The following is a 25,543-nucleotide window of genomic DNA, read 5'->3' on the forward strand; positions in this document are numbered from 1 at the left end:
AGATAATGATGTTGTCTCTTCGGCTAAACGACTCGTGTTTATCAAGTTCAACATCAATTTGTGTCTGTAATTTATGATATCCACTGCCTCAGCAACCGCATCGACGTCAGATTGCATTACGTGGTTCTCAGCTTCAATTTTCTTAATGTCTGATTTCAATTCCGAAACTGATTTTTCTAGATTGTCACACTTAGTTCCGATACTTTTCACTTCTGTTCTTAGATTAGAAATGTCGTAACCTAGGTCGGATTTGACGTTTCTCAGTTCGGTAAGGATTGCTTCTTTTATGTTGTTAAGATCTTGTAGGGTAACAGGCCCGGGGTTTGTCTCAACGTCATTTGCACACAATGGTATAAGAGCCATAACACGCTTGGGTAGCACGTGCTCGGGGTTTGTCTCAACGCCATTTGCACACAATAGTATAAGAGTCATAACACGCTTGGGTAGCTCGTGCATCTCACCTGGATCGCATACATTTCGCTTATGGGTCAACATCATGCAGTATGTGTTTGACGTGACGTCACCTAATGATAGGAGGGTGTAGGAGGGTGTATGTATGTAAGCACGAATACCGATACATGACGGCGGATATAGTTATAGCTCGATGGATGTTGGGGAATGGTGTGGGGATGGATTATGTATGTAAGCATGCGCATGGATCCATGATAGCTGACGTAGACGTGACGTGACGTAACGTAATGAGATGGTTTTAGGGATAAAGAGGAAAGATGAATGCGATGTGTGTGCGCGTGCGTGCGTTGTGATACGAGGGTTGGCGAACATGTAGTGAGATGACTGAATAAGTAGGTTAAGTTTGAGCGACGGAAAAAAACGGGTCCTACTTATTTTGTGGATACCATAACAATAAATCAAACCAATAGATCGTTTGAGCCAGATAAATATTAAAAAATAGTCGATAGTCATAATTCCCTCTGTTGGTCCCACGTGAAATGTTCTTCATGAATACTGTAAATCATGAAATTAACGCAATAATAAATCAGCACATTGATGCGAGTATAGAACTCTGGCTTCAAATGCCTCATGGCATTTATGAGAGTAGCCTTGCAAAAATCACTGTAGACTCACAATTTAATAATGAAGTATTGTCTGATAGACGTTCAACCGAATAATATCATCTAATATTTCCATTAATGTATGTTACATAGATATTATGTTGATGGGTTTCTTCACTGAACGTATAGTGTTGAGGACTACTTCAGTTGAGGATAAGTAACGTAAATAATGATGATATTATTATGATATTATTGTCATTATTATTCCTTCAGACTATTAAAAAGAGTTATTATGTTTTCATATTAAACATAGAGAAAGAGGTATGGATATTGTGGAGATTATCTTGTAACATCGGCACGACATAATTAACATAATTCTTAAAGATATCATGTTTTGTTTATTGTCTAACGCCGCACTCAGCAACTTAACATATATTACAACATATATACATTTAGGTTCAGTTGTATTATTAAATTTGTTTCGCAAACGTTACAGAGACCTGATAAAGTGATATAAAAATGTATAGTCGCTATTCTTAAAAAGTAAGCATATGTTAGATTTATCAACCAGAAATATTGCACGCCAAATCATATACCATGACACTATTCTACGTCGAAGTCAACGATATTTGTGTATACTATTGCTACATGATTGGTTATGACACGGATACGTCATGATAAAGCAATGAGAAATTGACATTTGATGATATGAGATAGCTACGCGACAAATCGCAAGGAAAAAGAAGAAGGAAGCGATATTTGTTTCACGATAAAACATTGTTCTATCATGACGTGATTTATGGAAATTCGAACGTGCACTCGCAACTTGAGGACGTCGTAAATTTGACGTTATTGTTGAGAGGGAAGTGTCTTGTGAGTTGTTCCCAATAGATGTAGCTGGGGAAGGTAGATAAATGCAATGCCCGAACAATCGCATTCGAAAGTGAGAGCGATATGACAATCTGCATTGGGAGAAAAGGTACAGATAATCGACGAGAAAATTGTGCGAATATGCGGGAAAGACCAAATTCAAACCCTCCTGTTCATAAAATGGATCTATCTGGCATTGCCGCTGTCGGATTCTATTCAGGGAGTCATCATTATTTATGTACGGGTAAATGTTTTTAAAGCGTGTACTTTTTCCTAATTTAACACCCTTAAAGAGGCTGTACGTAATGTTTATATCTCTTATAAGAAATATTCGAGTCGTGGTCGTTGTTTATCGTGCAATAAACAACTCCCACTCGCCGTTTGTTTCTTAATTACATGACCATATACACTGACATTATATCTCATGTATATCAGTTAAAAAAGCGGCATAAGCCTTTAAATTATCATAAGAAACCCTTGCCAAAAGTAGAGCCAACTGCACGATTCCGACAACACCAGGAGCATGTGTCATGATGACAGTGGGTGCTCGCAAAAAGGCGAGCATATCCCGATCCACTAATGGCACCCGCCACAAACACATGCAAAGGCAAGCAAATTGTTCACCCGAGAAGGCACGGGAACACACGGTGCAAGTCAAAATAGAGAATTACTTCAGACATCATTTTGGTCATTGATACTTCAAACCTGGAAATGCCGTCTACACGTCCAACACAAAGCCCAAGCCAGGACCCGAATCCTTTAAACCCGTCCAAACAACCCCCTGAGCACGATGCTTGCCGAAATCCAAAGTTCTGTTAATTACATACATTTTCTCCTAACCTAAAGTAATCTATACTAGTTCTGAAATAAATCGTATTTACCCGTATGAATCGTCTTTTGTCATTTATTGCCGATAAACAGAATATGCACACTTTCTGAAAGTAATGTGTGATAAGTCACGCACCAAACCTATGCTCTCGATATACATGTTGCTCTTACTTAAAAAAACTATTGGGTTAACAAGATACGTATATTAAAGTGCCATGCTTTCCTGCTGTACTTTCATTCTTATTTGAAATAATTACATAAATATTTACCACTCATCTTTCGATATTTTTTAAGGTTGGGTTAATCACAAACATATTTGAATATATACAACAGCTGTACTTACTTATCTTTATACTTAAAAGCATCAGGTTTGTCTGTTATACAGTCCCGGAAACAAATATGTCCAATACAGCCCAATATTTGCCAAAATGAAGAAAATCTTTTGGCTCCTATTTATTATATTTTATAACTATTGTTTAACAACTGTTTTTTTCTGTAAAATATGGTCATTTCAAAGATTAGATGTTTGTCTAGCATCGGAACTGTGGTACGTTCACTGCATCAGTGTTGACATTAAAACAATATTTACATATATAAATACATACAGAAGAAATACTTAGCATTTATCTTTAAGGAAGTGTGTAGGGGTGCTTAATACATATGCTCAACAGCAAGAGTTCCTGTGACACCAATAATTTAGTGTATTTTTGAAACAAGTAAAGTTTGGTTTTCAATATTATAGTACATGTATGGAATCAAGTCACAAAAGTCAGAAAAGCATGCATTCCATGCAAAAGTTGACTTTTATTATGCATGCCCCATGCATTTCACTACCCAAGAATGGGTATAAAAACATGTGCATTAACGGGATTCCACATGCATTGTTTAGCATCGAGCTGACAACAACCACTCAGAAAAATAACAAAATTACGCAATTATTCAACATTACGAATGCCATGCCTGTCCGAAAATGAGCGTCTGCGAGCCATTAGTATGCTTGAAGCAGGATCGAGTCAACGTGATGTTGCAAGACAATTTAACGTCCACAGAAACACCATTTGTTGTTTATGGCAACGTTGGCAACAGACGAATGCAGTCAGAGACCATCCTCGGAGTGGCAGGCAACGCGTAACCAATAATCGACAAGACAACTGGATTCGAACAACACACCTACGAAATCGATTCAAGCCAGCAACAGTGACTGCAAGAAGCATCCCTGGCTTTCGACGAATTATCTTCACAAACCGTACGTCGCCGCCTCAGATGTGCAGGGATTGTCGCCAGAAGACCCGCCAGACATCCCATTTTGACAGGAAACCACCGTCAAGCACGTCAACAGTGGTGCAGACAGCGTCTATGCAGGACGGGCCATGCAGTGGGGACAAGTTCTATTCACTGACGAGTCTCGTTTTCACCCCAGCCACAGCGATGGACGGATTCGAGTGTACCGACGTCGAGGTGAACGTTACGTCAATCATTGTGTCAGGGAAGAAGATGGGTTCGGGGGCGGCAGCGTTATGGTATGGGGTGGGATTACAGCAAGACAGAGGACCCGTTTGATAGTGGTAGAGGGAAATTTCAATGGACAGCGCTACCGCGACGAGTTCATCGGCCCTGTTGTTCTACCGTTTTTGCGTCGTCATGGCCCAGGCATTACCTTTCAACATGACAACGCCCGGCCTATATTGCTCGACTTGTTCAGGATTCTCTTCAACAAAACAACGTGAATGTTATCCCCTAGCCGGCTCGCTCCCCTGATCTCTCACCAATCGAGCACATGTGGGATGAGATGGATCGGCGCCTTCGACGTCAACCACGTGTTCCAAAGACACTCCAGGTACTTCGAAACATGCTCCAGCAGATATAGACAGATATCCTACAGGACTTTGCGCGACGCCTGGTCCATTCCATGAGACGAAGATGTGTTGCTTGCATCGCAACCAGAGGTGGACACACACGCTTTTGATTTGTAAATTGACATTTTGGCATGTTTATGTTTTTTTTTATGAAATCACACATTTTCTGAAGTCAGTATGGCAAATTAAACCATTTGAACACCTACAGGAGTCTTTTATCTGTTGCAACCCGAAATTGTTTCAGATTTGGTTAACAACATAACTTTGCATTATATCTTATTCAATGTCACAGGGACTTTTGTTGTTATGTATATATATGTGCACATATATGTATGGACATTTGGATGAATATAGATGTACCTCCTTATAGATAGTGATCGTAGATGATTGTAGAACGTGCATGAAGAAAATGGAATAATTATGTGAGTAATCGGGTTAATACCAAGTTTAGCAATATTCAGCCATATTGCGATATTAGTTTCCAACATACAAGACGGACCATGAAGTTATGACTTGAATTTGGACCTGGCTTTCTTGTGTGAAGACCCCATAATCTCCTGTAGAAAAAGAGCTAAAAGCACGAATAAAGATCACGAGATAACCTGATGTATAAATCTGGACATGTATTTGCGTGGTATTACTACGTTAATTCATCAGTATAAATATATGCATTTTGCGCAAAAGGATAATGTAGGATCGACGCTGACATGTGCATAAAACCTATTCACCAGTGCTGTAATATTTAATTCATTTGTCTTTTGATATATATCGATAGGAACATGGAGAGTCTGTCTGAGGAAATATAGACATGCAACTTTTGTATAGTTGTACTTCACGGTTAGGCTAACGCTTAGTCTCTCAAAATATATTATTTTAATTAAAACGAGAAACTACATTTAAATTTAAAAGGAGCCCCAGTGGGATGGAAATTGCAGCCTGAACCTGTCGAACATCTAGGCTTGTTTTATTGAGGCTATAGCATTACAGTAAGGCCTGGACGGAAGGGAAAATAATATGGTTCAGGGACTGTAAGACAAAGTACTTTACGGTCTGTATCGCCGTCGTGATATTTAGAGCTACGAAATGTGAACCATCTGAGACAGCAACTCGACACCTGCTTGCACCCATCAGATACCAGTGACTGCTGTCACTACTGCTCTCTCCAAACGAAATATGAAAAATGTCGGAAGTGTATATTTTTAATCCTTCTAATTTACTATTTAGATGTATGTTTTAACTTTAAAGTAATTATGTGTATCTCATGTTCAAAAATGTATTATTGGTATCTGTGATGCTGGTACCGTTTTGTCGCCATTGTGTAGCTTTTGTGGAGTTATTATGCATATCAAATACATGTCTTGAATAACCCATCTAATTGGCGTGTATGGATATATTATCCATTTACTTATACACACTTATTATGGACATATACAGAATTTCATTGTACCTTATTATTTAAAAAAATACCCGTGAAGATCCGGGTTAGAATAGGCCTTCAGCAACCCATGCCTGTACGAAGGCGACTAACATAATCAGATGGTCAGGCTCGCTGACTTAGTTGATGCATGTCATCGTATCCCAATTGCGTAGATCGGTGCTCTTGATGTCAATAACTGGATTGTCTGGCCCAGATTGGATTATTGACAAACCACCGTCATTTCGCTGGTATATTGCTGGGTGCGGCATTTAACAACAAACAATCAAACAAAAACTATCATAAAAAACCCTTCAAACAATGGGAAATTAAACTTTTATTTTCTATGTGTTTAGTTTTATTTATAAAATAATTGGATTCATAATTAAATCATTGCATTGCATTCTTGCCTGTCATTCAATGCACATGTTCAAACCCCATAACTTTGAATATTTGATTTTTCACAAATGGTTACGTTAGCGAGTTGCGTCGATCTCTGGTTACCTACTCACACGAACAGATTAAATTAATTTGTTTGTACTATCATATTTCAGTTTATTTAATTCATAATACGAAGTTTATCATAGTACAGATTATATTCGTTTATATCACTATCTGATGTTAAGGTTTTATTGCAGAAATTATAATGAATTCAAAATGTAGAAAGATACACAATTTGCCAATATTTGAAATGCACTTTTTCTCAACGTGTAAACTATACAAAGTATAATATAATGATTAGAATGCCTGTAACGGGCAGTGTTTAAGAAAGAAATATTAGTGGATTAGTCCCATTTTTCAGTAGTATTATTGTGTATCTCCGGATAGATGTTTACATTGTAGTTCTCATTATTTGTGGATAATTCAAAAAGCAACATAGAAAATATATATTCTACCATGGTATTCCATCTGATATAAACAGACTTGTGTGAGGTGGTAATGCTTTAATCTCTACATTGTGCCCTTGTTCTATTCAGCAAACAGCCCAAACCCAAAACTCCACAATATATCCGATTACACTGACCCAGGCTGGCCATAGCGGGATTCTCCCAACACGTCAGTTCTCCATGCGATACGGACGCCCTTGTACGTTTCCCAGACCATAGAGAATAAATTTAAAAGGAATCCAGCTCAAGTCTAGAACGATTTGGCAAGCCAAGATTGTCTCAATTCTATCCATGAAAGTAAGCATTAAAACTAAAATATTGTTCTTGGCTCCTTTAGATTATATTTAGTAGATACATATTTTTAACTACAAAAATTTTACTGACACTGGTACTGACCCTATTGAAGCTATTTGTAGCTCGAATAAGAATGTTGAATTGTCGTCCATTGTTCGATGTCAATACATCGATGACAAGTGAGGATATCATATAGTAATCGTTGATGCCTGCCACACTATAATAGAAATTATAATCAAGTTGACTAGTATGTACATTACTACAGTGAACATGTACATGATCATGCCCTTCGTAATATCAAATACTATATATTATCGTGTGATGAATTTAACTGGATCAGTGGTAACATGTGATATTAATATTCCATCAATTTCTTTCCTGGTTGGTCTATCCATGTCTACAAAATAAAAATAATAAAATAAAAAAGGAGCACAGAACAATTCTTAATTTCAGGTTAGATGTGGAAATCTAGACTTTCCCAATCATTGTAGACTTGAGTTGGTCTCATTTTTTACTTTATTCTCTTGGGCCTACGTCACAGCTCATACCACACAATAACACGACCAGTTTGCCCCACACCCAACCCCGCCGGAGCTCCTGGATTTTGGTTACATAATCTAACATGGCCAACTCTGCTCTTAAGTAAACAAGAACCTAATCAGTGAGGGATCCTTTATCATCCCTATTTGACAACTTATAAAAATCTGATATCTCCCCTCACAGCTGGTAAATATATATTTCTGCTGAAAATTCGAAACAGAGTGAGTGAGATGGTACTACATATGTATACGGTTCTATTTAAAATGATTGCAGCGGTCCATTATGAAAACATATTGTTTTACCGCCGCTCTCAGCAGTATTCCAGTGATATATGGCGATGGTCTGTTGTATAAGAAATAAATGTAAATTCAATCTTGAATCTTGAAAGTTGAAACGTTTCCGCAAATAAGTATCACATGCAGTTTACAGTATATCAAGCGCAATATACTGTATACAACATGCAGTATACAGTGTGTCGTGAGCTCTGCGCTAGGCTGGAGCACACATTTCCTACCCTTCTCCCTTCAGCAAACACCTAATGCGGGGTGTAACGAGATTATGGGTCAGGCGTGCACTCGTCAGTTGTCTAATGAGGTCAAGAGTAAGATCTTCCAGAAGACCACTGCACTAGAGGTATGTGGATTGTTGATGAGGTACTACGTGTTTGGAACTGGGAGTCTAACACTAAGCACTTTTAGAGAAGAGCTCACAATAAAACGTTATGGACTCGCGGACGGACTTGTGTTTTCATTTCAAGACTTACATGTATCAGGTTGAACTTCTACGACAGATTTAACTTGGTTACCGCTTCCTAACTGTAACATTAACTGATCTTTACGTCTTTTATACACATTTATTATGGGGTGACAATGAGACAATGAGACATATTTTGACTTTGAAAATGTCGCGTTACGGGATCGTCGCCCTTTGGTAAATTAAAAAAATATATTCAAAAGTGTCAATGCGACAACGCGACAATGCAACAAATGGCCAAAATGTCGCGTTGTCGAATTGTCACGCTTTGGTTAATTTTGACACGTTTTGCTTGTTTTTGTAAGGGCGTCAGTGCGGCAATACGACAACGCGACAATGACCCTTCCACGATTCCATAGTGATCCGTGCAAATAAAACTGAGTTGTGAAATAGAAGTTTAACATGCCAATTAAAAGAAAAAGTGTAAAAATGCGCTATTGCAGCTTCTGATTTCATAGCTCTTCAAGAAGGATTATCAATGATGGGATGGGTGATGAGTTCAACTGCATGCCGAGTCTATACACTCTGATTAACAATAATGCCCTGAGTCAATACATTTTGTCAAATGTATGACACGTATTACCTGGAGGAACATATGGCTTATACTCGTCGATGTTCTTGACGGACAATATAATTTACATGCTCAGTAATAGTGAGGACGGGCATCAACGGTGTTTCCGTGCTTTGTTCAGGTGAACAATTGACTTGTCCTTGCATGTGTTTGTGACGGGTGCCACCTGTGTGGCAAGATATGCTCACCTTTTTCGCGAACACCCGTTGGATGGCCTGAAACACTTCGGATTTTTATCCCACATCAGTCTGAAACGCCATGATATAACTGAAATACTGTTCAAAGTGGTGTTTGATGCGCTCACCGTTGTGTGTTACTGCAACTGTCCAAATTGTGTGTAGTGATGTTAAGTAATATGTAAAGAAACCATATTTAATTATCAAATTGATTTGATTAGAATATACTTGCGTCAGTGTATTTTATCAACACACCAAACCGTATTTGTTAAACACATATAATAACAGATCATATACACGCATGGTGCCTTGACTTACTACTGAATAGAATAGTTCCCCCAAAAGCGAGGAACATCTGTTTTAGTTTGTTTTCAAGAAATGTATTCAACAAAATATCCTTATTAGATGTGGAGGTCTGTCAAGAACAACTTCAGTAAGTCAATCACATTGACATAGCGTCGTAATACATTTACATCAAGTACAAGACGTCAAAATGGCCGACACGATAAACGTGACGGAAGATATAGTTGTTAATTAACCTGTGTCTATTTCAAACCTCTGTCACCAATGATCACTCATTTGGCCGATCTTTGAAAGGTGATTGTAAAGATGTGTCAAAAAGATACTAAGGTAAATTCATAGTTAGCTGTAGATTGTCACAACGATAGTTTTTATTTTTTAAATTTTAAAATTTTTTTTTTTTTTTTTTTGGGGGGGGTTTCTTTGGGACGAGGGCATCCTTGACCAGGCATGCAAACACACAGACACACGCACACGCATACAACCAAAATCAAAACAGAACTACATGTACATTATTATATTATATTACGTCGTTCAAAATGGGCGCTAAAATAAGCTGCGATAATGGCCAATGAAATAATGTAGTTATAAGAACTAAAGTTAATTAGAAAGTACATCGATAACAAATGAATTCTTTTCGAAACGTGTACATCGACCATTTAAAGTGAAAGCCATTCTATTACCTATAATAAAGGCATATGTTACGTTCAGTTCAGGTGAAAGAATTCCTTTTTCATCAACCGGAAAGACGAAGACACTGATGATGATGGCGAGAATTGCAACATAAACGACAATGAACAGTGACATTTTTGAGAAGACCATGGTCTTCTATGAAAGACAGAAAAATATATTTCTGACTCAGATCTGGAATTATCTTCAATCATCCACATAGAAGGAAAATGTACAATATTTCCCATTTTTTCGCCAAGGTAACATACATTACTGCTATTGGTGAAACGTTTACATTATTTCCACTTTGCTGGAAAAAATCAACATCACGCCTCAATGAAAGCATAAAAGAGTATTTTCGTTATGGATATATCTTGCACCCTGATTGCACAAGTATGTCTGATAGTGTGTTAGCGACATATTCTTCACACTGGGACAAATCTACTTAATATACATTCAGTAGATTTTGATGCTGATACAAATTGTGTTGACAAAACCGAACTTTAGTGATGTGAATTCGATGCTTGTTTTGATCATAAAAGAACATGGTAATTTGAATGAACGGCTCCTAAAAGCATCGTTACATTCGAACCAGACTCGAAGCTGTGGTGGCGAATGGATTCATGGTGTATCCTGATTCAGTATAGAATAGAACACCGGGTACACTGAGTAATCCAAGGTGACTGGCGACATCCAGTCAGTTATTTCGCCGACCCATCAGAAAATCTTGTAATATTATACGTTTCGGTTGTGTTTTACAGAAGCATGTGAAATTTTAAACGTTTCTATATACATACAAGCTATATGTTCTATTTTGAATTTACAAGCAGAGATTAGACCTTGTTTTATTTCTTCACCTTAAAATTTTGGACAAGTAAGTGAAGCCCATTCTTGCGCTCCTGTCAAGATGGAATATATTGCTAGAAACGGCTTAGAAATCACTCACTCACAAATTCGATGTTCTTTGTGCTGTCCTTATAGGAAATCCACATGAATGAGAACACAAACACTTTTTGGGGAAGTATTTTTAACTTTTATTCCAGATTAAAAAATATTAATTGAAGAACATCGTGTATGTATTTGATGACAAAAAAGATCTATTCACATATTTCTATAATAAGAAAAATAATATAATAATAATATAATAAGAGAGAGAGAGAGAGAGATAGAGAGAGAGAGAGAGAGAGAGAGAGAGAGAGAGAGAGAGAGAGAAATCATCGAAGAACATCATGTGATGTGTACGATAACTAAAGCGTTTTATATACATATTTTACGTTATAATAGATAGATGTGCAATACTTAGAGAGAGAGAGATATAGATGATCTGTCTAAAATGTGGAATACAAGATTATCCTGAGCCTTATTTGCTACTTTTGATGATGTCTGCCGCCTTTTCACCAATCATAATGCACGGGGCGTTTGTGTTCCCTGACACGAGGGCCGGCATGATGGAGGCGTCCGCGACCCGCAGCCCAGAAATACCCTTCACTCTGAAAAATATTAAATTGAAACCGACATTCAGATTAAAGTGACGACTTCTATTCAGCACGGACACGTCACAGCGACATATAGAAGTTAGTTCGTTATACCTTAATCGTCATTCGAAATTCGTAAAACGAAAAAGGAACTATTTCTGTCGAGGACGAATAACTTTGTTTTCCGTCCTCCAATAAACGGTTTTTTCCAGTATTGAGACAGACAGTTAGTGCATGTTCGAGGAACGTCAGACAACATTGGGGACATCACATTCAGCATTAACCTACAGGTAAACGTTTGAAAGACGAATAACAAACTAATTTCTTCATCTTCCCGAGGCAAGAGAGGTAACTGACTTTAAAAGTCCAGTTTCCATCCTTGCCGAACTAGGCTGGGTTCCTGGGTTCGAACGTAGCGCCCCTAGTGGCTATTACAAGTTATATCCCTTCTATGCCTCTGCTATAGACCAATCAGATTTTTCCTCTCGTATCATTTGCATTTGCTTTCAAACAAGATGGCGGCGCTCAGTCAAGACGATCTGATCGATAATCAAGATCTATATTGTGATAAAACGGGTCTGACATCGCGAAGTGCATCAAATCACGTGAGCACTTTGATTAAAGACATGAAAAGATTTGGAAAATATCTGCTGACAACGAGTTGGCGGTGCACATACTTTGCAAATCCTGCAATCGACCACATTTTGTGCATAACAGTTCACGAACCGGATTTCGATTTCGTTGCGCGATTTTGATTGGACTATGCATAGACTCGTTAGTCCAGCCAAACTATAACTCCATAATACCAGCCTGGTGCGGCAAGGGTGGAAACTGGACTTTTATAGTCAGTTAACTATTATCAGGCAGCTTGGTAACAGAGCTGTGATACGTTTGTTATTTTATAAATACATTTACAAACTAATAGACATTTTGAATACCAACACAACACGAAGGCAAGTTTACCCGCGTCCATCAGTCAAGCACGGAACGCCCCAAAAAGGATTTAAATAATAAAGCTGAATGTCCATGAAAGTTGCTCGTCTTTGATGTGATCAGAGCTACAAATATTCAAGGTAATAGACATGTAGTTGACCTGTAGACAAACAAATCCTGGAGATCATTTTAGATTGGTGAAAACACAATGTAACATGATTGTATTTATACAAACGCCATAGAATAGTTGAAGTTTTCCAAATTCACCCACCTCAGTTGAGGATCCACCACTGTAGTTGGGTCGCTTGGTTTCCCCATCTTGCACGTGGTGGTCGGATGGTAGATTGTTGTAGCCAGTGCCCGGATGTAACACTCCCAGTATTCATCAGTGTCATACTTCATAGTGTTGCATGTCGGGAAGGGTGTGTCTTCAAGCTGGGCTCCTATTTCCTTGAATGCCTTTGTCTGATGAAGTTTCTGGACCATGCGAACACCTGTTGAACAGAAATGTCTTTTAAATTCTGATCCATTTGATATTCAAAGGTATATTTTTGGAGCGAAGCGTTATTAATTCAGCATGTCTATATGTAGTTCAAAAACAGTTTGAACTGACAAATCGATGATATTCATACTCGTAAAAGATTGTGAGCGTTAATTCTAAATCTACAATGATGAAACCCTATGTTCACTGTGTTCTGGGTGTTACATTGTCATGCTTGAAGGTGGAAGTCAGTTTTGGTTGGACAAATAGACATGATCCTTTATAAATGACTCTACCTCAACCAGATCCAAAGACAAAGATGGTGCTTTGCTCGCAGTAGGTATCTGTTAAAAGTAGCTACTTCACCCAAAGAATGTCCCTGGTAAAAGTTGTTACTTTACCAGAAGTATGTCCCCATTAAAAGTAGTTGGTTTATCCGAATTATGACTCTGTTAAAAGTGATTGGTTTACCCCCAATAAGTCTTTGTTAAAAGTAGTTGCTTTGCCCTAGAAAGTCCTTAATAAATGGAACTGGTTTCACCTCTAACTAAAGTCTTGACGTCATCGGGATGAGACAGGTAGTTGGGATCGATGATAGGATGCTCAAACGGGTTGGTGCTTCTCAGGCGGATTGTCCCCTTGCTCTTTGGACGGAGTAAAGCTGGGAGGGTTGTGAAACCTTCTTCAACAGACGTCCAGTTGAAATGAGCAACTATCTAAATAAGAAGAAGATGATCGTTATATAAGGTAAGGGACGTTTCAAAACAAGACCTTTTATGTCGTGTCAGTGTGCGTGTGTAGTCCGTCCATACGATCTTCCCTGAAACCACAAGGCCTATTCATTGATGACCACAGCTACGGTGCTCTTACAGTGCCCACAGAATTAATTATAAAAAATATGAAAAGCTGGCCACATGGGAACCGTGTTAATAATGTCATTTTTGCCCATTGCTCAGCCATTAATGCATGTAACATTATAGAATTGGATAAGAAGAAAGTACGAAGACAGGGCCCATCGATACTGGGAACATATTGTGATTCCTGTGGAAATAAAGCACTCTTACCTTTTGGTCAATGTTAAACAGACGGGCAAGTCTTTTGTCCATTGAAGCACAGACAAAGAGAAGCTGAACGTCTGGACTTGGTTCCTCGGATTTCGTCTTCACAAACGCCGTGGCTTCCAGACCGCCGCTTGATGTGAAAAGACCTACAGTGAAAGGCAAGTTATAAGCTGTTAGTGGCTGAGCAAGTACCCACTAAGGAAGGTGTGCCGCGATGCACGGATTTTGGAACCGTCAAGGCATGATGTTTGCTGAACAGTTAGCAACATTTTAACCTCACCATGGCGGCCTTCAAAATGTATCCTCCGATCATGTTTTGGACATCACACGTTTGTAGACGACCATGTTTATCTTGAGTTAAAAATAAGTTGCAACTGGAAACTTGTCTCACATACCTTAAATATAAATGTCAGCATAAAAAGACTCTGCTTATTTAAATCAGCGACGATTTGGCGCTTCATGGTCTTCATATTTACTTTTCAGTCGAAAGGATGGAAATCTTTTGGGCCACTCTTTTTAACAGATATATGTTTGCATTTCTTTAATTCTTTTATAATGTTACTTTTTTCTTTTCCTTCAAAACATGGAAAGGATTGAGATGGGAATTACACTTCTGAACATAAAAGTAAAGCATGTGATGCTTTCAAGATGGTATTCCTGTCCGCAATGCAACTTTTAACTTTAACGCCGTGATATGACTGGAATAATGTGAAAAGCGGAGCTAAACCCAACTCACTCACTCATTCATTCACTTTTAACTTTACCTCATAGAATCAAGGGGTATCTTGACAATTAATGCTTTAAAGTCTTGACCTTCACCATATCTATCTTATGAGGAGAATAGCAGTCTGGAGAACCAGAGAGACTTCATACTTGGAATGTCTGGGACTGTAATTTGTTCAAGATGGGCCAACAGTCATGTACTTTAAAGGTATATAACGAACCATTTTCCCAAGAAAGAGCTGAACGACTACTGCACATATAAAAATGCCCATTCCTCTTTCTACTGGATTCCAAAATCCGACACAAAAATTGCTTGGTCCAGCAAATGTACCACCATCGCCCCATGTCAAAGATTAACCAAAATCCTTGATACAAACAAGGAATGAATTTCGTTATATTCTCAGAAATATTCGATACAAGTGATATTCATATCAAATCAATTCTCAAAGACTCAAAGATTTTGCTTTTGACTTTTAGCAATTGCAGAAAAGAACTAAGTTCAATTGTTAAACACTTGATTTTCCAACTTTGTACATCACTCACCCAAACGAGAAAATGTATTCCTAGATCCATGGGACAATTATCAAAACGTGGTGATCATAAAAATAAAGTTACATCTCTATCTTCAAACGTTCATTACAGTATGTCACAAATGAAAGCAAATGTTGTAGGAGGTGAGGTGAATTGGTTTTAAAAAATTAAGCAAAATTGCAAAATCCAGATTATTGCACTTAAAAACCACCCGTGTGCGTGCTTGCATGATTACTTGTATAACTTCGGACTGATATATCATACTGCAGTTCACCTCACCTTTGTCCTCTGAGAAGAAAAATCAATGAAATGCTGGATTTGACCTCACTGATACCATCCATGTGAAATTTGGAGATCAGAAGTTTTTTTTCAAAAACGAGGTTTCCCCAAATGGCACAAACTGTGCTTCCCTCCTTGTTGATATATTTCTGTAATGCATATGAATCGGAATTTCTGCTCGCATTGTTTGCAGAAACACAACACACATTAATATTCAGGTATACCGATGTTTTGCTACTGGCCAATAATATTCAAATAGGCAATTCCTCTCCACTCATTTACCATCCTGAAATAGAACTGAAGAGACAATGAAACTGTTACACTAAACAAAGTTATCCACAAGACTGTATGACATAAGGGATGTATTCAACGGTCAACTTTCCCTTATGTTGAGCAATATTCCAATAGCTCAAGCCTTTGGTGTCTTCATTTTACAACTTTACGATATGTTGTAAAATCTCTGAAATTACAGCAGAGATACTATGGACAATGGACAAAATCTCCTCGCTTTTACTTATAATGGATATATTGCCCACATCACGGTTTCTTTCATTACACAGGACAACGAGATAAATATCATCCTGTTGGTATTGCCGGTCCTATTCAAAGGATTTTTTATAACCTGCATCACAAATACATGTCAGAACGCAACCTCGTGTGTCGACGAGTATTCAGCATATAGCTTGGATTCCATGGCTGATCGTGCTGCATTTACTTCTTGCAGTGTCCTTTCCCGAAATCCGGATTATATCCTTTCAACCATGATGTTCTCCAGAAGACAACTTTCGACCTCGGTGTTTTCAGAACTTGAGGAGACCGTCACTTGTCTACTGAGGCTCCTGTTGCACCCACGTAAAAAATAGAATCGTCAACAAAAATTCCGGCCTGTTCTTTGGAGATGTTCACAGCGGTACATTCAAGAAACAAAAACTGAAAAGAAGTGTACTTTGTACAATTGCTGGTTGAAAAGAATCACAGAAGATGTTGTTTTCCAATACATATAGAACCATCAGGTGTTCTGTTCTCCCTCTTCACACATAACAGCAAAGGTTTCCAAGAAGACATCGACCAAAACCGCAGTTTGGATCGCCCCGTGCTTATACAGACAGTTACAACATGTTCACAACCACCTCTCAATCTCGTAAGTAAGCCGTGTGACAATTTTAAGCTATTTATACATGGACTCGGATAAAGACAACGACGTTTGTTGCCAGTGATTAAGCTTTCAACCAAAGGAACTGAAGAACTGAGTTTCTGTCGTTGTTGTAACTTGGGCTCATTGTACTCAATGAGCATGCGAACTCATCTCAAGCATTGCTCATCAATCCGCGTTTTGCTTACAGACGTTTTGGTGCTCATGCTATGATGATAAAGAAGACAACATTCAGTAAAATGGACCATATTATAATGTATGACTAGTGTATTATGAATTATGATACCATGCTGACAAAGCTGTTGGAACGTTCTTGTTTGAAATTCTTTCTTCTTGGATATTATAGCACACTATGACCCATATACATTAATTGGAATACCCGATCTTATCCAATCAGAACCACTAAGGATCCATGCTCGTCATAAGAGGCGACTAACGGGATGGGGTGGTCAGGCTCGGTGACTTGGTGCATGACATCTTATTCCAATTGCGTAGATTGATGCTTATGATATCAATCACTGGGTTGTCGATTATTCACAGACCATCGTCAAATCGATGGATTATTACTAAGTGCAGAGTTAAACAACAAACGTCCGTTAACGTATGACGTTAGTAGTTTCGAATTTGTGGACCTGCCCTACAGAATTCGTAAAAAATGGGAAGATAAAACAAAGTTTAAAATGTTCAGGAAAATACGCGCCTTGAGGCAAATATTACTTACCTGATTTTAATGCACGATATTCGATTGAAGCAAGGGTTGACTCTAACTTCTTTGTCGTGAGCGAAATAGGCTTCTGAATCTTTGATACCATGGTGACGAACATGTGATCCTGTAAGCTGTCACCAACTGGGAGGCTAGCGTGAACTGGAATCTGTATATTGAAGTACACACGACAAAACTATTTCAATAATTTTGTAAAATCTAAATCTTTTTTACATTTGTATACTTATCCTGCATAACTTCTTAACGCTTTCACTGCTTACCTTACGATAACTAGAAGGAAGGTCCTGGGTGAAGAATTAAAGTTGTTGTTCTGATGTCCAAATTACTGACCTTTCCGTCGCTATCCTGTGACCTTGATGACACCTAAGGTCATCTTCACAGCACTGCCTGTCGCCCAAGCTCTTAGAAAAACATACTTTTGAGGTTTCTGAAGCCAAAGTGAAGCCGCAAGTATTTCGACGGGTGGGCCTTAAACGTAGTAATACAGGATAAGTATACACATGTAAAAAAAATATTTAGATTTTACAATTTTTTTTACTTATCCTGCATTACTCTTAATGCATCTGTGTCGGACGGTTTGGAGGTGGGTCAACCTTCAGAATACAGAAACCTCAATAATTCACACCCTTCAATACGACACAAGTTGGTCGATAAACCTTGAAGCAGAAAAGTTAAAAAAAAACGCCATTACGGTTGTTAAAAAAAATAAAAAAGATTGAACGTAGGAATTAAAGAGATATTCCCAATACATACTTAGTATTAAAGAAAATTATAGCTAATCAGCTAATTCTTTACTTATACGTGATAGAGCCGTCGTTCACAAACAAGATTGTCTAATATTCTTCCACTGGCGGCGACTGAGTGACTGCACATGGAAGTAGACTGGCTCTGTATAGGACGAGTTCATTATTTGCGTCAGGGGTTGGTAACCTGCTGGGTTACAACCAGAGGGTCCAACTTCGCACGCCTTCGACATCCTCGAGAGCCACAACGCGAAGATAATGACTTACGTAAACCTGTGTCGAACCTCCAGAAATATCCCTCCGTGATTGTTCCAATAAAACAATTGCCGTGTTGAGCCATGGTAAGGCTAACACCCTGAGATCGTGAGGGTAATTCGCTCTCCACGGATTACGTTTTGGCGATCTCGTAGGCCTGAAGGATTACTGCGCGTAACCATAGAGATATAAATAACCGCTTCCTCGAACCACGCCTAGTCTTGGAGCGGCGAATGAAAACTCGAACTGCTCGCACCGACCCCAGAAGAATTTCACCTTCATGTACGGCTCCCACAATAATCGATATTAGTGGGATGGTGAAGGAACGGTCGGGTTGGACTGGAAGTAGATTTTAGCAATAAAATCCTAGCATAACCCTAGATGAACCGCTCTGTGCATCCCATGCTCAAAACGGACCCGGGTGGTGTCAGTTAGATGTAGTTCGCCCACCCGTGCCGCCGTTGCTAATGCCAAGAGAAACCATTGTTTTCTTGGTGAGGTCATAAAATGAGGGTGCATAGAGGGGCTCGAAGGGGGCCCTCGCAAACCTCGAAGTACCACGTTCAAGTCCCAAGCAGGTGGGCGGAACTTGGCCTTCTGATCCGCAAGCCTGAATGAGCGTAATAGGGCCTGTAGTTCCGTGACCTTAATCACCTTGTGATTTTCCGGAACAGCCTACACTGAGTTAAGTGTAGCCAATTACGTAGTAATGGTGCTACCTTCCAAGTGTCTTTGGGTATTCCGCTAGGAATTGTTGTGACGCAATCGTAGGGTCTTGATTCTTTTGCCTTGCCGAAAGTTTCAAATGATCCCCACTTGTCATCGTATAGTCCTCTGGGAGAGGAACGATGAACCAAAGCTATAGCTTTGCTGCCCGTGTCGAAATAACCATTTGCACTTAAACGCCTTTTAAAGACGAACCATGCGTGAAGACGTTGGGTGAGGCAATTGCTGTGAGGGTGGAGGAGTCGGTTGGACCACTGTGTGAGGGGTCGTGGAGTTGCAAGGGTATACAATATTTTTGTATACGGAACTCAATGTAAACTAAGGCTATTTACTTTTGGATTTTGGCGAACACATATGCGTGTAAGCCAACCGACGTGGATGATAATCTTGGTACGATGTTTTCCACGACAATTAGTACAACGCTAAAGCATAAGTTATGCAATTAAACCATTGTTGATGAGACGGTACTGGAAGAATGCCGTAGAATTGAACAATAATCTATCGGCAAAAATACGGGTTGAAAGTGTATACAATATTTTTATATACGCAACTCAATGTAAACTAAAGCTATTTATTTTTGGATTTTGGCGAACACATACTCGTATGCGTGTAAGCCAACCGACGTGGATGATAATCTTGGTAAGATTTTTTCCACGACAATAATACAATCGCGCAAACATAGGAACGCAATTAAAGAATTGTTGACGAAGCGGGACTGGAAGAAAGATTTGATATTAATCTATCGGCAAACATATTTTTAACGAGTTGAAAATGTATACAATAATTTATGTATACGCAAGTCACTGTTACGCCAAAGCTAGTAGTATTTAAGAACACAAGAATGTTATACATACGTAGCTGAGAATTGTAAACAATTTGAATACCTTTGCAGACAAACGATTGTAACACAATTCAAAATGGCCGCGAACAACAAATATGTGGCGGGAAAAAAGACAAGAGTCTTTTCACGACTAATTAATTCACATAAAACTACACACCATGGTGAAAGTATATGAAAAGGATACATCACCCATCGCAGATCAATTTTAGGATGGTAAACGAACACTGAAGGTCTAAATTAATTCCAAAAGGAGAGCTCCGCTGGGACACGTCCTTGCTGTAGTGCGACAAGCAGTGATGTGAAGATGACCTTAGGTGTCATCAAGGTCACAGGACAGCGACGGAAAGGTCTGTAATTGGGACTTCAGAACAACAACTTTATTTCTTCACCCAGGACCTTCGCAGTTGCGCTGTCCTTCTAGTTGTCTTAAGGTAAGCAGTGAATGCATTAAGGAGTAATGCAGGATAAGTAAAAAATATAAGAAATTACAATAGTCCACTGTGCGATTCCGACCAATTCCTAAGCACGTGTTTATAAGAACATCATAGAGTGGTGACACTATGTGTTCGCGGAAAGGTAAGCTATATCGCCCCACCAGTGGCACCCATCACAAACCCGTCAGAAACACATGCAAAGAAAGGACAATAAGTCATAGCACCCCTGTACTAATAAGTATGGAAGTTACTTGTTCTCTGGCATTAGAAATCAGAAAGTGAGTCTTGTTGAACACAAGGGATGATGAAAGCTGATCGTATTTGTGTATTTGAGTTGTGTAAATCGGTAAGTCGCTTCTTAAGACCAGCATAGGTTGCTGGGGATCTATTCTTATCCAGAATCCTCATGAAGAAATATAAGAGTTGTTTTCATTCTATAACACACTTGGGACTTTAGTAATCTTAAGGATTGACTGTGTATTATTTTCGGTTTATTGAGGTATGAATCGAAAACCCGATGTGCAAACCGTATGAATCCACGTAAATTCGACAACGGAAGCATGTTTTATCTACAATAGTTTAAACAAAAACAGGTGTATACATCAAAGCAGACAAAAATGACGACATTGATAAACATTCCAGGTGTAAGAATACATAGTGTGGCGTGACATGAATAAGGTGATTGTTTAATTTATGCACATAACTTGACATCCTACAAAGTCAGTAGCCGTTTAACGGAGAGTAGGATCAAAACTATGTTCATAGGACCTGTTAATCAGGGCAAGAGGCGAGAAGAACTGCAACAATCAGGCTGTAACGAATATAACTGGGAGAAGGCGGCTGTTTCAAATGACATAATCAGTTACCGCCAGATTCAAACATCAGTTCCCCGAGAACGGGAAGACACATTTGGAAAAATGGGGACAATGAAAAAGAAATATAAATTGTATGTTCGTTCTAAAACACAATAGAAGTAATCTACAACATGAATTGACAATTTGTACCTTTAGAACAGAAGATGAAGGCATATCTTTCTATAAGAAGTAATTAAAAAAGTTTATATGAATCTTATTCACGCTCCAGGTACAAATTATGGAGCAAAATCTCACACTTAACAAATAAATTGTTATTTAATCTGACACAACACAGTCGCATGAGTTGGTTTAAGAGCATAAAGTAGCCGTCCAATCAATTTACACTCATAGGTTAGTGACAGAGGACAGGAGATGGTAACATCACTTCTGAAACATGTGGTGAATGGATCCAGGTTATTTATCATTACAGAATGGAGATATACTATACTAGATGATCGTGGATGTGCTCATTGCGGCATTAGACACAACACACATAAATCTACAATAGTATGCAATGTTCAAGCCCAACGCTGTAACAAAACTGTTCAGTATATTGACGTCGTCATTCCTTATACATCTTTTCTTGATCAATTCTCTTCTGCCAGAAAATGCTCACCTTTTCACGAACACCTGGTATCATCAATATTTGAGAGCGATTCATAAACACATGCTCAGGAAAAAGTAGGAATCGTACAGTCGACTCTCCTTTCAGATAAACTTACATCTGTGATATTTCTGGAGAGAACAGCAATCTGATCTACTAATTTAAATTGTGACATAAACTGCATAAACAGATCAATGCTCAGTTCTCACCTTCATCTCCTCCAAGTGTTTCTTTGGCCCGATTCCTGACAGCATCAGCAGTTGTGGCGATCCAATTGCACCAGCTGACAAGATTACCTCTCTTGAAGCACGAACTCTGTACAGGCGGCCATCTTTGACATACTCGACACCAACTGCTGTCTTCTTGTTAATCATTACCTGGTGAAATCAATTGGCCAAACTCAGTACTGAACTGATGTGTGATGTATGTACGAATGCGTATCCTAGAGGAATGTGGACGGTTGAAGTACACTACCTTCGTGACGTGACTGTTGGCCAGGACGTGCAGGTTGGGTCTGTCTATCACAGGCCACAGGAACGCCTTGGATGTGCTCATACGTTCCCCATTCTTGATTGAAACCTGAGATCTACTAAATCCTGAAACAGTTACAGTTGGCATTAATAACGAATTACAACGTGTCTTTGCCTTACTACAGGACTATGAAAATATTCGAAGCAAAACCGTCATGAGCAGAATTCCATCAATAGGGTGCTCCAGATGTAATTCAAAGTTTGTTGAGGGTGGTTGAATCAGGCGATTCCTTCCGTACTATTTAAATAGCAGATCTAATAGAGACTCGCCAAACTGACAGACAGACATATACACACACAACTGAGAGGTTGACACCCGGACAGACACGTAGGTGGGCGTAGAGCCACATAAACCTACAGGGACTCTCAGGACCAAGCAAAGACACACAAAACTGACAAACACGCACACAGCCACACTGCACAAAGACAAAAACGAACGCATGCAGACACAGACAAACCTCACGCACACGTACGTTCCTTCGCACATAAACTTGCCTTCCTGATTTTCGCCGTTGTAGTCTACTTCCTTGAACCCGAGTTCAATTCCCGCCTTGACGAAGTAGTCAGCGACGGGTATTGCGTTCACTTCCGTCACAGTCATTGGGCCTCCCCGGCCATGGTATTCTTGAAAATGAGAAAATGATAATGAATAAGAAGAATACGTTATGTCTCGACAACAAACAAAAATCTTTCACACACTGTCAACTGTCATGAAAAGCGGGAAACCCAAGAAAAAGCAGCGTTAATTTAGTAACGGCGATTTTTGAAGTATTTATTGATATCAGTTCAAACAAAAAGAAAGCATAATACCTCTTCCCCTGCTACTTACGTTTGTTTGTTAGTTTACTATTTAATGCCGCAATCGGAAGTATTCAAGCTATGTGACGGCGGTGTGTAAAATAATCGAGTCTGGACCAGACAATTTAGTGATTGATATCAAGCCGACCTGATGACGTCAACAATACACTGGAGCGCGTGAAGTGATATTTTCACAAGTGCACAATCACTTACTGTTTTTATGCAAATTATGTGTGTGTCTGATGCCACCGGTAGGGTCGAACATGCTTACTCTTTCGTGAACCCCTGGTGTCATCAGTGATTGTCAGTGATCCATTCATATAATTGTCACAACTGTTTTGCCTTTTACGCCCAGTGATAATGAATTGCACGTGGTGATAATATCGACATGCGAAATGTAAATGATGTGTATAGTTTTACAGTTACCTGAATTTTTTAATCTATCAATTTGTATGTCCTCCGACTTTTTAAAGTACGGGAGAACATCTTCGTAACTCCACCCCTCACTGCCACTGGCTGCCCAGCTGTCGTAGTCATGGCGATGCCCTCTGACATACTGCATATAGTTTAACTGGCTGCTTCCTCCCAAGACTCTACCACGTGGCCATGCTCCCCTCTGAAATTCATCTTAATATATCTACTGGAACACCAGTGAAACATATATCCAATCTTATCACGGTTTATGTCACTAGTGCGTCACATTTTGAAATGCGCTACACATGTCTACCATAAAACATTTGAAAGCTTTATTGAGGCCATAAATTTTGTAACCTTGAGCTAACAACTCCTGAACAACAGTCGTTTGATGCTCTTTCAAATCATGGCAGACAGAGCATGCTCAATCAGCAAACCAAGAACCTAGAAAATAGGGCATGCGCAGTCACGAATAATACAGAGACCAATTCAATGTACGAATACAACTGTATGTGCATGTGAAGATCTTAATATATGATCTAATACAAACTGCAACTTTGACCTTCACTAAAATAGGGCAACAGGGAGGTGCGTGCTTTCAGAGACGTATTTGTTAGCCTTGCCTTTTCTATTAGTCCTGAATGTGCATGTTGCTGAGGTTCGGTCAAATAGGCCCAGTCAAATTTGTCCATCTGGTTTAAGGCTACAATCAGAGGAGTATCCAGCGTCTTCTGGTTCCGGTCATCACCGCCAGCCTCGATCAGCAGGACGGTCACGTGACCATTCTCGGTCAGACGGGACGCAAGAACAGCCCCTGCGGACCCTGCCCCAACTGTGAAATAGAATACTGTTTTAATCATACACAAAACAGACCTAAATTAATCATTTGCTGTGGTCGTCCAAACAGTAATGCCACAATTGAACCACATAATGCAATACTAACATTATATCATCATACAGCAATTGTTCTTACATTACAGTAACGACCCAAAAGATGATGTACAAAATGTTGCAGTCATTTGAAGATGAACTTCAGAAATATTCGAATATATGAATGTTACCTATGATATAGTCATAAGTCGTCCTCAGTCCGGGGGAAAGAATTCCTTTGTCGTCGACAGGAAAGACGGAGACACCGACGAAAATAGCAAGGATTGCAACATTGACGACAATCAGCAGTGACGTCGTTGAAAAGCCCATGGTCCTTTATTCAGATTTTGAATATTCTGTCAAAATAGTCAATGTGCAATATGTTCCCCCTTTACAATTGGTTACATTATTTCTGCTTTTCCTGCAAGCCAAGCACTTCAAAATAAGCTTCATGTCTATATGAAAACTAAACATACTATTCATCCCCGTTATCATTCAACTGAATAATCAGCCTCAGTCGGAATAGAAGCTGTCAAACCCATATCTTGCTGTACTAGGAAACTGAATTAATCGGATGGTATCGGCCTGTGACCTGGCTCATTGCGTGTCAGTTTACTCGATGGGGTTAATCGTTGCTCAGCCAGACTAACCACTGGGACTTATGGCAACTCAATGGGAAATACATGCACTGTCAACATTATTTGTTGTTACGTTTCAACGTAAAGTCTCTTTGCGAAAGATAGTGTTTCCAATCAAATCATGAACTGGATTCCTTCGCTGACCTTTTTTTGTGTGCTGATTTCAGACTTACACGCTCGTGCCACAAGACAGGGGCATTTTGGTGCAGTTTCTATGCCTCTCAACAAGATTTTCCTTTTCATACAACTTGTAAATGAATATACATATTCGAATAAATTCAAATGCACTTGACACTCATTTTATT

At 39.1% G+C, this 25,543-nt stretch overlaps 1 protein-coding gene across 3 annotated transcripts in view; it reads right to left on the reverse strand.

The window, feature by feature from the left end:
- Positions 1-11,195: 11,195 nt before the first annotated feature.
- The window catches only part of LOC124150658 (alcohol dehydrogenase [acceptor]-like), a 32,956-nt gene continuing 18,608 nt past the window's right edge, over positions 11,196-25,543 (reverse strand). For 2 of the 3 annotated variants that reach the window (XM_046522641.2, XM_046522642.2), the window contains 11 exons: positions 24,792-24,956; positions 24,354-24,562; positions 23,743-23,932; positions 23,014-23,142; positions 22,463-22,584; positions 22,198-22,365; positions 17,529-17,679; positions 14,125-14,267; positions 13,602-13,776; positions 12,851-13,073; positions 11,197-11,661 (listed from right to left, as the gene is read on the reverse strand). In XM_046522641.2, coding sequence (XP_046378597.1) covers positions 11,532-11,661; positions 12,851-13,073; positions 13,602-13,776; positions 14,125-14,267; positions 17,529-17,679; positions 22,198-22,365; positions 22,463-22,584; positions 23,014-23,142; positions 23,743-23,932; positions 24,354-24,562; positions 24,792-24,930 — 1,779 coding nt within the window. In that variant the 5' untranslated portion in view covers positions 24,931-24,956 and the 3' untranslated portion in view covers positions 11,197-11,531. Of the gene's footprint in view, positions 11,662-12,850; positions 13,074-13,601; positions 13,777-14,124; positions 14,268-17,528; positions 17,680-22,197; positions 22,366-22,462; positions 22,585-23,013; positions 23,143-23,742; positions 23,933-24,353; positions 24,563-24,791; positions 24,957-25,543 lie in introns of all 3 variants that reach the window. The other variant, XM_046522643.2, reaches the window with a different exon arrangement.

Source organism: Haliotis rufescens, unplaced genomic scaffold (assembly GCF_023055435.1).
Source record: "Haliotis rufescens isolate VD_foot unplaced genomic scaffold, xgHalRufe1.0.p SCAF_5, whole genome shotgun sequence".
Classification (NCBI taxonomy): Eukaryota; Metazoa; Mollusca; class Gastropoda; order Lepetellida; family Haliotidae; genus Haliotis; species Haliotis rufescens.